The sequence below is a fragment of the Neoarius graeffei genome, chromosome 8 (genome assembly GCF_027579695.1).
Source record: "Neoarius graeffei isolate fNeoGra1 chromosome 8, fNeoGra1.pri, whole genome shotgun sequence".
In the NCBI taxonomy this organism is placed as follows: Eukaryota; Metazoa; Chordata; class Actinopteri; order Siluriformes; family Ariidae; genus Neoarius; species Neoarius graeffei.
In genome coordinates, this window is record NC_083576.1 from 81651361 (window position 1) to 81663471 (window position 12111).

The window sequence follows — 12111 nt, forward strand, 5'->3', positions numbered from 1 at the left end:
TGCCATGTTGGTGGCTCTTCACCTTTTAATAAAAAACTGTGGGTGAACCTTACATGCCCAATCCAACACCTGGCATATACCACTTGGTCATGTCGCTTTTGGAATGGGGATGAAAGTGTTTTTTAATAACAAATTTCCTTTCTGTACAGTGAAAGGGGACAGCTTAGAAAGGGGCATGTCTAGTGACATCATCTCCCTTGTCCAGCACTATCGCCAGGTCAGGGTACTGCCACATGGATCCTACAGAGCCATGTCATATTAACTGGAGCATAGTTTTACGCCGGATGCCCTTCCTGCAACAACCCTCCCATTTCTGGGCTTGGGAAACAACCACTCTGTGATGGAGTGCCCGTCACTGCAGTTGAGTATGTGCTCTGACTGCCATACCAATGAGCCTGGCTCTTTGGTGTTGTGGTCAAGGTGCAGGTTTGGCACCCTGTAGACCTGGATTCAAGGCAAGATAAGGTGACTGCTCTCTCAGTTTGCTACAGCTGGTGTCAGAAGTGGGATGGCTTGCTGTGAGGCCATTGGAGGTGTGCCCTGTGTTTGAGCTGTATGAGGGACCCCCAGGATAGGTGGCCCCAGAAATGGATGAAGCACGAGTGTGTGGGGCACCCTGGTATGGGAGAAGTACAGCTGGCAGATGCGTGAGGGACACCTGTATGTGTGAAGCGCATGGGTGCACCTCCCAAAGAAGAGGGCAGTGTGATGGAGTGCCCATCACTACAGTTGAGTATGTGCTCTGACTGCCATACCAACGAGCCTGGCTCTTTGGTGTTGTGATCAGGGTACAGGTTTGGCAACCTGTAGACCTGGGTTCAAGGCAGGATAAGGTGACTGTTCTCTTGCTTTGCTACACACACATTCACACCTATGGGCAATTTAGAGTAGCCAATTAACCTAGCTGCATGCATTTGGACTGTGAGGGAAACCAGAGCACTCAGAGGAAACCCACATAGGCAGAACATGCAAACTCCACACAGAGAAGGCCCCCGTCAGCCACTGGGCTCAAACCCAGAATCTTCTTGCTGTGAGGTTACAGTGCTAACCACTGCACCATCATGTCACCTCTGGGCATGTCTACTGACAGAGACTCTAAAATTATGAACCTCTCTGAGTTGTCATATTTTGGAGGAGACTTCCAGATAGCTTCTAGCTCATCCAAATCGTGTTCCAATATTCGTTTTTTGGGGGTTTGTTTGTTAGCCATATTTGTGACTTTTTGATTCATCATCCCTGCTCCTCACCCACCTTGGAGCCCAACAAGGGGATGCACAGAGCTATGGTTTTCCTCCAGATGTGCACCAAGGATACAGGAATGGTATACTTGAGCAAACAAACAAGTCTGTTCATATTACTCAATTGACCCTCAGTCAAAGCCTTCTGGGAAGTGAAAAAGTACTGTTACAAAGTAAACCTTGACAAGCTGATTGATTAGATCGGACCCCTCGAACCTCTGGTCTACATGAAGTAGGAGCCAAAGGATGGTGCTGAACCTGTGGTAGCCGCAGCAAAGCACATTCCTCAAGGGCCAGGACCTCTTCCTCCACTGACATGCGTTGCAACTCACAGCAAACAAGTTGCCCCATTTGTCACCTCTCACGATCAGCAAGGGGGTGCTGGGGACCTATTCTACCCTGGGTCCCCATGGGGGCCCAGAATCTGCCAGCAAAATATTTGACAAAACAATGATCAAGTTTTGTGCGGAGTGATGAGTTCTTTCAAACAAAACAATTGGAACAGAAATCCGTGGAGAACTGATGGAGGAGATACGATTTAACTGAATCATGGATGACAGACAGACGGTGGACGCCACGCCATGGCAACAGATCATCGCCCTTATGACCAGATGAGCTAATAAAACCCTATGGAGCACACTGTTTTAGGAAAAGAATCAACTTTTTTGGTATTCATGTTTACTCTGCTTCATCATGCCACATTGTCATTGGTTATTTTTCTATAACATCACAACACGGAATGGTTTATTCTTTATAAATAATACGATGAGATAACTGGTGACCAAAATATGTACTAACAATACTGTATTTAAATAAAAACTAATTTGCATTATATGACACTGTAAAGTATCAATAATAAATATCACAGCAGCGTACTCAAGTGTTTTTCAACTGTCATTTGTAGCGTATTGTCTGCACTCACTTTAAGGGGAAGATTCCAGGCCATGTTAACATGATACTTGTACTCATCCATCCAAATGTCAGCCACACGCAGTGCGTTTCTCTTCATGGCTTGGCTCAGATCAGGCATATACGGCTTGTGGGCTCTCTCTATGTGGGCGATCCTGGAGCACGGAACTATCTCAATGCTCCCACCACACGTCCATACCTGAACATCATCAGATCAGCTTTTGCTTTACAGGTGAATTAAAGCCACATACTAACAACAACACAAAACTTATTAGATCTCACCCGAATACCAAGCTCGACATTTTCTCCTCCGTAAACCTCCATTCCTCCGTCCAGGCTGCCGATTTCTCCCAGAAAAGTTCTGTCTGCAACCAGAATTCCCATAACAGAAGGAGACCTGATGGGGGGAATAAAGACATTTTGCACAGTTTTCACGAGTGTCATGACACGCTGTTCATTATACCAAAGTATTGATGAATTCTTCATTCTGATTGGTCAAAGGGTGTTGAATTATTTTCTCTAACAGCAACACTGATAGAATTCTGCAGCTGCAAATCTATTGGCTATTAAAGCGACCTTTTTAATCTAATATGACATCATTTCTACACAAACAGCTCATTCACAAGGACATGGCATAACGCTTCAGTTAATCTAAGACTAATAATAAATGGAATAAAATCTACTCTGTTATTTAATTAAAAAATTGTTCAATTGTAATTGTTGATGTGTGGAGTTTTGTTTTGTTAGAAGACATTTGACTAGTCAGTTTGTGTTGTAGTAGTTAGCTATTATCATGCAAGCTAGTTGCCATTGTAGGAGTTATTAGCATGCTAGCAAACATTTGAGCAGTTGTTTAGTAGCTTTTCTAATGATCTTCATGTAAGTGTTACAGTGGTGCTTGAAAGTTAGTGAACCCTTTAGAATTTTCTATATTTCTGCATAAATATGACCTAAAACATCATCAGAATTTCACACAAGTCCTAAAAGTAGATAAAGAGAACCCAGTTAAACAAATGAGACAAAAATATTATACTTGGTCATTTATTTATTGAGGAAAATGATCCAATATTACATATCTGTGAGTGGCAAAAGTATGTGAGCCTCTAGGATTAGCAGTTAATTTGAAGGTGAAATTAGAGTCAGGTGTTTTCAATCAATGGGATGAAAATCAGGTGAGAGTAGGCACCCTGTTTGATTTCAAGAACAGGGATCTATCAAAGTCTGATCTTCACAACACATGTTTATTGAAGTGTATCATAGCACGAGCAAAGGAGTTTTCTGAGGACCTCAGAAAAAGTGTTGTTGATGCTCATCAGGATGGAAAAGGTTACAAAACCATCTCTGAAGAGTTTGGGCTCCACCAATCCACAGTCAGACAGATTGTGTACAAATGGAGGAAATTCAAGACCATTGTTACCCTCCCCAGGAGTGGTCGACCAACAAAGATCACTCCAAGAGCAAGGCGTGTAAAAGTCAGTGAGGTCACAAATAACCTCAGGGTAACTTCTAAGCAACTGAAGGCCTCTCTCACATTGGCTAATGTTAATGTTCATGAGTCCACCATCAGGAGAACACTGAACAACAATGGTGTGCATGGCAGGGTTGCAAGGAGAAAGCCACTGCTCTCCAAAAAGAGCATTGCTGCTTGTCTGCAGTTTGCTAGAGATCATGTGGACAAGCCAGAAGGCTATTGGAAAAATGTTTTGTGGAAAGATGAGACCAAAATAGAACTTTTTGGTTTAAATGAGAAGCATTATATTTGGAAAAAGGAAAACACTGCATTCCAGCATAAGAACCTTATCCCATCTGTGAAACATGGTGGTGGTAGTATCATGGTTTGGGCTTGTTTTGCTGCATCTGAGCCAGGATGGCTTGCCATTATTGATGGAACAATAAATTCTTAATTATACCAGTGAATTCTAAAGGAAAATGTCAGGACATCTGTCCATGAACTGAATCTCAAGAGAAGGTGGGTCATGCAGCAAGACAACGACCCTAAGCACACAAGTCATTCTACCAAAGAATGGTTAAAGAAGAATAAAGTTAATGTTTTGGAATGGCCAAGTCAAAGTCTTGACCTTAATACAATTGAAATGTTGTGGAAGGATCTGAAGCAAGCAGTTCATGTGAGGAAACCCACCAACATCCCAGAGTTGAAGCTGTTCTGTTTGGAGGAATGGACTAAAATTTCTCCAAGCCGGCGTGCAGGACTGATCAACAGTTACCGGAAATGTTTAGTTGCAGTTATTGCTGCATAAGGGGGTCACACCATATACTGAAAACAAAGGTTCACATACTTTTGCCACTCACAGATACAGTATGTAATACTGGATCATTTTCCTCAATAAACAAATGACCAAGTATAATGTTTTTGTCTCATTTGTTTAACTGGGTTCTCTTTATCTACTTTTAGGACTTGTGTGGAAATCTGATGATGTTTTAGGTCATATTTATGCAGAAATATAGAAAATTCTAAAGGGTTCACAAACTTTCAAGCACCACTGTAATTTCTTGACAAAGACACGGTTTATAATTTGAGATTTTGATTTGAGAGAAGTTCTTTTCTCTCTTTACATCATCCTTTAACTAACTGAAGACTTTGCACTTTTCTACTTTGATTAGAAAACAACATTTAGATTAAACTATTGATTATTATCCATACAGGACACTTTTTCGATGGAATAAAAACATGTTCTATTCCCTTCTAGCGTGTTTAATTCATTTGGTTTAATAGCATGCAATATTGTTAGCATATTGCTCATTCTAGGTGTATTACGTCACTCTACCCAATAGAGAATGAGTGTTGAATATGGTTTATGATATTGCTTGGTTGTCAAGACAGCATTACATCACACGTCGGAGATGTAAAACTTCTGTGCTAGCGAGCGACTGTGACAATTTGTAAACAAACATGGCCGCCAGGTTTGCTTCGTTAAATAGGGAAGATTTTGAGAGAATTTTGAAAGAGAAAGATGCATTGAACACCCAAAAGGAATGTATAATAATAATAATAATAATAATAATTTTGGCTGGCATTTTTTCATGGTATATCAGATATATTCCATTCAGCTACTCGTCTTCGACTTGTTCACTATCATGCTAGCTGAATGGAATATATCTGATATACTACGAAAAAAAAGCCAGCCAATTAAATATACAGCATTTACTTTTATTTCTGATAATTTCCACTGTTTTTTTTTCTTCAGCATATAGCTGGTACTTAAGCCAAAGTATTCAGTACTTTCATCACTGCTGTAATTCGTATTACTAAATGTTTGTGATATAATAATTTCACACATCCCAAAAAAAATTATATATGTTAACCATTTCACACAATCACAGTGCCAATCTACTCACTTTCCAGGACTTGAGGCATCATTTTTTCTGTACCATTCGGGCATGAAACTCTCGTACATACACCACAGCGCCCAATCAAAGGCATGAGCAGCAGTTTCATACTGAACAACTTCAAGGTTGTCATAATTGACTCGGTCAAACACCGGAGGCACGATGACTGTTCTGTCTGCCTTGATCTGCGCAAGCAGTGGCTCTGCCCTGGTGACATTAAAAAGAGCATATTATGAAAAACCCCCAACAACACTACTTTTTCAGTGCTTGTGTACACGTTTGGGTATCTGGAGCCTACCTACATGCTCTGGAGAAAAAAAAAAAAGAAAAAAAACCCCACGACCCAGTCAGTTTCTTTTGTTCTGCCTATTTTAGGAAACGTAAGCATCAACAAGACGTTCAGATTTGGTTCCACATTCTATGTCACTAAAAGGAGGAGCTCGTTAGAATTATACATCCCCCTCATCTGAGTATCTCCACTCATGTAGATTCAAGATTTTTTTATTCGTCATATACACAATAACAGACACAGCAGTTTATTATTGGGTAATGAAATTCTTATTTTGCAACTGCCCGACCAAACTACGCTTACCAAAATAAAAATAAAAATAAATAAATAAATAAATAAATAAATATATATATATATATATATAGTACAGTGGTAATGCTCACTGATTACGACGCGGGAGATCGGGGTTTGAATCCCGGTCGGGGCAAAACATCATCCAGTAAGGGTCCTTAGGCAAGACCTCTCATGATATATCAGCCTACCTCAGGAATGAGTGAAGACATAACTGATAGAGTCATACCGGCTCAGATGTCGCCCGGGTCAACAAGGCAAAACATCATCCAGTAAGGGTCCTTAGGCAAGACCCCTCATGATATATCAGCCTACCTCAGGAATGAGTGAAGACATAACTGATAGAGTCATACCGGCTCAGACGTCGCCCGGGTCAACAAGGTCTGCGTCAGTTGCTAGGGAACCAGGGCAAACTGATGAGAAATGGACTACTGGAACAAGACATGGACGAGGACAGAAAATACGGATTTGCTGGAATGCTACTATACAAGCAATCCCTGAGAGAGGGGATACATGCAGTGAATGTGGGACCATTGGATACTTCGAAACTCACAATCAAGGCTAACAAAGAAACAGCTATTAGCCCAGTGTTCCAACATCCGTAATCGAAATCTACTATCAATGATTAATGAAATACAACAACGATGCTACAGCAAGGGGGAGCCAGGAAGACAGGTCAGCGGGGAGATGTCATCATCATCCCCACAACCAGAGATTGGGTACTAGGCCCCAACAGCTAACAGCCTCAACACAAGAGCTGCTGACCTGAGAAGGAAGATCGTGACCCAACTGGAAACCTGGAGCCCCCGACGAATACCGAAGCTGAGTTGCCAAGTACCTTCAGAAGATCTACTAGTAGATGTGAATGCTGCTCTGAAGACAATCTCCACAAGAACCATCACTGAGACCAACAAGCTGATACACAGTACAGCAACAGTAATCATGGAGATGCTTGGACACAAGGTGGGCTCGGGACATAAACAGTATCCACCATGGAAGAGACGATTAGAGGCCAAGATAAAGGCAGCACGGAGAGAAGCTAGCCAGCTAGCTGAACTACAGAAAGGGAACATGGTGAATAAAGGGGCACCCAGGAAGTACAACTCACTCGAAACTGCCAAACAGCGACTAACAGCTCTGGCCACCCGGTTGAAGAGATACACCAAGGAGGGAGAGGCCAGGAGAATAAACAAGCTGTTCTCCACTGAACCAGCCAAGGTGTACTCTCAGTGGCAGGGGAACAACAACCGGTCAGACCCACCAAGAGCTGAGGTGGAAAAATACTGGAAAGACATATGGGAAAGAAAGGCATCACACAACACCGATGCCCAATGGTTAGTGGACCTAAGAGCTGATCACAGCAACAAGAACAAGAACCAGTAACCATCTCAATGGCAGACGTCCAAGAAAGAGCGTCAAAGATGAAGAGCTGGACAGCACCAGGCCCCGATATGATCTATACATACTGGCTGAAGAAGCTAACTGCACTCCATGAACGCCTAGCAGCACAGATGAACCAGCTGCTGAGGGATGGGACCCACCCAGAATGGCTAACCCAAGGCAGGACAGTCCTAATCATGAAGGACCCCCAGAAGGGACCCATCCCATCCAACTACCGGCCAATTACCTGTCTCTGCACAACATGGAAGGCCCTGTCAGGCATCATTGCGGCAAAAATGAGTAAGCATGTGGCTCAATACATGAGCGAGGCACAGAAAGGAATTGGCAGTAACACCAGAGGAGCCAAGCACCAGCTACTGGTCGATAGAACAGTCGCCCGAGACTGTAAGAAGAGACAGACCAACCTGTGCACTGCCTGGATTGACTACAAGAAAGCCTACGACTCAATGCCACACACATGGATACTGGAATGTCTGGAACTGTATAAGATCAACAGGAACCTAAGGACCTTCATCCAGAACTCAATGGAAATGTGGAAGACAACCCTAGAGGCCAACTCAAAACCCATTGCCCAAGTCAACATCAAGTGTGGCATATACCAAGGAGATGCACTATCACCACTGCTGTTCTGCATAGGCCTGAACCCCCTCAGTCGGATCATCACGAAGAGCAGCTACAGGTACCGATTCCGTAGTGGGGCAACAATCAGCCACCTGCTCTACATGGATGACATCAAGTTGTATGCCAGGAATGAGCGAGAAATAGACTCGCTGATCCACACCACCCGGATCTACAGCGATGACATAGGGATGTCATTCGGATTGGACAAGTGTGGCCGGATGGTCTCAAAGAGAGGCAAGATGATCTGGACTGAGGGGATTGACCTACCAGAGGGCAACATAGGTGATATCCAAGACAGCTACAAGTACCTTGGCATCCCACAGGCTAATGGAAACCATGAAGAGGCCACAAGGAAGTCAACCACAGCCAAATACATCCAGAGAGTAAGGCAGGTCCTGAAAAGTCAGCTGAATGGTAAGAACAAGGTCCGAGCAATCAACATGTATGCACTACCAGTCATCAGATACCCCGCTGGTATCATAAACTGGCCAAAGGAGGAGATAGAAGCCACAGATATCAAGACTAGAAAGCTCCTCACCATGCATGGAGGGTTCCACCCCAAGTCCAGCACCCTGAGACTATACACTAAGCGGAAAGAGGGAGGCCAAGGGCTAGTGAGCATCAAGACCACGGTCCAGGATGAAACATCGAAAATCCGAGAATACATCAGAAAGATGGCCCCAAAGGATGAACTGCTAAGTGAATGTCTCAGGCAGCAGAACCCTGATGAGAGAGCAGAGGAGGAGGAACAGACAACCTGGAGGGACAAACCCCTACATGGCATGTACCACCGTCAGATAGAGGAAGTGGCTGATATCAAGAAATCCTACCAGTGGCTGGATAATGCAGGACTGACAGACAGCACAGAGGCACTAATCATGGCAGCACAAGAACAGGCCATAAGCACAAGAGCCATAGAGGCCAGGATCTACCAGAGTAGATCAGACCCAAGATGCAGACTGTGCAAAGAAGCCCCTGAAATAGTCCAGCACATAGTAGCAGGGTGTAAGATGCTAGCTGGATCAGCGTACATGGAAAGGCACAACCAAGTGGCTGGGATAGTATACAGGAACATCTGCAACCAGTATGGAATAGAAGTACCCAAGTCCCAATGGGCCATACCACAGAAGGTGGCTGAGAACAACAGGGCCATGGTTCTGTGGGACTTCAGCTTCCAGACTGACAAACAGATCCTGGCTAACCAACCAGACATAGTGGTGGTGGACAAAGAGCAGAAGAGGGTGGTGGTGATAGATGTGGCAATCCCAGCTGACGCCAACATCAGGAAGAAGGAACATGAGAAACTTGAGAAGTATTAAGGGTTGAAAGAGCAGCTGGAACGGATGTGGAAGGTCAAGGGTTGCGTGGTCCCCGTGATAGTGGGGGCACTTGGGGCAGTAACCCCCAAACTGGGAGAGTGGCTCCAGCAAATCCCAGGAACAACATCTGAAGCCTCAGTCCAGAAGAGCACAGTCCTAGGAACATCGAAGATACTGGGCAGAACCCTCAAACTCCCAGGCCTCTGGTAGAGGACCCGAGCTTGAGGATGACATGGATACCACCCCCCCTGCCGGGGGTGAGAAGGAGATTTTTTTTTTTGAAATATAAAAATATAAAGTGCATATGGAATGCAAAATATAAAGGGAGAGTGAAAAATGAAGATAACATTTAAAAAAAAAGGGGGGGAAGTGGCAAACAAACAATGTGCAAATTGTGACAATGTGTACAGTGTATTTCATTGTGTCCAAAATCACTCACTACTCACTATACAGGGGCATAGCTGGGGGGGGGTCCTGGGGTGCCCGTGACCCCCCCCCCTTTGTCGGACCGTATGTTTTTTCAATAGCCGCATAAGAATATTAGAAAAGTGCCCACTGTAATTTTTCTAACTTTTTTTTTTAAACTAGATTGTCACCTGAGCCTCATTAGGGTTTCTATAACCTTGTATGGACTTCCTGTGGTTTGGGCGCGAAAACCCAGTTTGTCAGAGTGTGTGCGGGAGAAGCGGATGCAAGTGCAGATATGTTAAATAATACACAGTGCGATATGAGCATAAAGTGCGTGAAGCACACACAACAGGCAAACAGTCCAAAACAGCAGGCAAAGTCGTCATCGAGGAAACAGGCAGGAGGTCAATCAAGGCGCAGACAGAATATCAGAGGCAAAACTATACAAGATCAAGGGACGTGAAACAGGAGTTGAAAAACTAGGAGGTCAACAAGAATAGGGAGCGGAAACAAGGCTCTGTAAGGCACACTGGATGCAGCGTAATACTTCGCATGGTCCTTGCATGGTCGCAGTCCTTAAATAGTCCAAACATAGTTCATTGATTAAAGACAGGTGTTCTTTGTTAATGGCGCGCGTGCCGGAGCTCATTAGGGGTGCATGCAGCCCAAGGTGCGCCTTCAGGTGCACAAGCCAAGGCACGCAGGACTGACAGTCCTGCACAAGCGCAACATGATCGCACTAGAAAGCGTGGTCAAGCTGCCAGTGTAGCTGCAGTCTTTTTAGTTGCGAATTACAAGTATTTCCTCTTATGTTAATAATTTGTCATGTCAAAACAAGCAAAACTTTCCTCCTTCTTTTGACGTGAAGAGAGAGAGGTAAGCAATTTATCTCATCTCATTATCTCTAGCCGCTTTATCCTGTTCTACAGGGTCGCAGGCAAGCTGGAGCCTATCCCAGCTGACTATGGGCGAAAGGCGGGGTACACCCTGGACAAGTCGCCAGGTCATCACAGGGCTGACACATAGACACAGACAACCATTCACACTCACATTCACACCTACGCTCAATTTAGAGTCACCAGTTAACCTAAACTGCATGTCTTTGGATTGTGGGGGAAACCGGAGCACCCGGAGGAAACCCACGTGGACACGGGGAGAACATGCAAACTCCACACAGAAAGGCTCTTGCCGGCCACGGGGCTCGAACCCGGACCTTCTTGCTGTGAGGCGACAGCGCTAACCACTACACCACCGTGCCGCCCCGTAAGCAATTTATTATATATATTTTTCCATCAAAGTTGCATTTTGTGGCTTCGAAGCTAAGTTTTAGTGCGCCGTTTCTAGAACACAACATCAAGAAAATGTGGAAGAAACAGCAATAATGGAAGAGCTGGTTTCTAATGCCGCTTTTCCACTACAAACGCGGCTGAGTCGGGCTGAGCCGTGCCGTGCTGAGTCGGGCTGAGCGGGGCTGTTGGAGTTGCATTTCGACTACAACCGCGCTGAACCGTGCTGGCTGGAAGTGGGTGGACGTCACGTGATGTCGTTAAGCAGCGCAAACAGTGACATCAGTGAGCTTTTAAGCGGTAGTCTCACGACCCGAATAGTAAACAATAAACATGGAGGACATGGAGTCGTTAGTGTTGCTGGTCTTGGTGCTGTGGCTTGTTGTCACCGACAACGCGGACAGATACTGGCAAGAGCGTATAGATGAGGCGAGGCGCATAAGGCTTCAGAAATTCTCGCAATTCGTAATTCTTCTCCTTCTGGGTTTGCGGTGTTTACAGATCCCAGCGTGCTCGCGGGGCGTGTGTGGGCATGTGAGGACACTCCTCCTCACCAATCAGTGCACAGGGGAGTGTCTGCTCACGCCCCTAGCCTCACTCGGCTCGCTTTGGCTCGCTTCAGCCCCACTCCAAAACGGTGCGAGTTTTAGGGGCTAAGCAGGGCTGAAACGAGCTGAGTCGTGCTGGTTTTTGGTAGTCGAAACGCGAGCCGTGTCGGGCTGAAGTGAGCTGAAGCGAGCTGAAGTGAGCTGAAAAAGGGTAGTGGAAAAGGGCCATAAGGTACCTAAAACTAGAATCATGAAAAGCAGTGAACAACCGATGGTCACTAACCAAGCAATATCATGCATTGCGGTCGTGCTGGGGAAAAAAAAGTATGTTGGGTGAGTGGACGGAGGAAGAAACACATTATAAACGGATATTCAAGTACAATTAAAATCGTAAGAGAATAAAAAATAAGCTAAAATAGAAGACGACAGATAAAATACAAGAATAAAAGTTAG

At 44.7% G+C, this 12111-nt stretch overlaps 1 protein-coding gene across 2 annotated transcripts in view; it reads right to left on the reverse strand.

The window, feature by feature from the left end:
* Positions 1 to 12111, reverse strand: part of LOC132890946 (probable polypeptide N-acetylgalactosaminyltransferase 8) — a 72274-nt gene that overhangs the window by 16942 nt on the left and 43221 nt on the right. For both annotated transcript variants that reach the window (XM_060928343.1, XM_060928342.1), the window contains 3 exons: positions 5505 to 5702; positions 2430 to 2544; positions 2161 to 2346 (listed from right to left, as the gene is read on the reverse strand). In XM_060928343.1, the coding sequence (XP_060784326.1) occupies positions 2161 to 2346; positions 2430 to 2544; positions 5505 to 5702 (499 nt within the window). The remainder of the gene's footprint in view (positions 1 to 2160; positions 2347 to 2429; positions 2545 to 5504; positions 5703 to 12111) is intronic.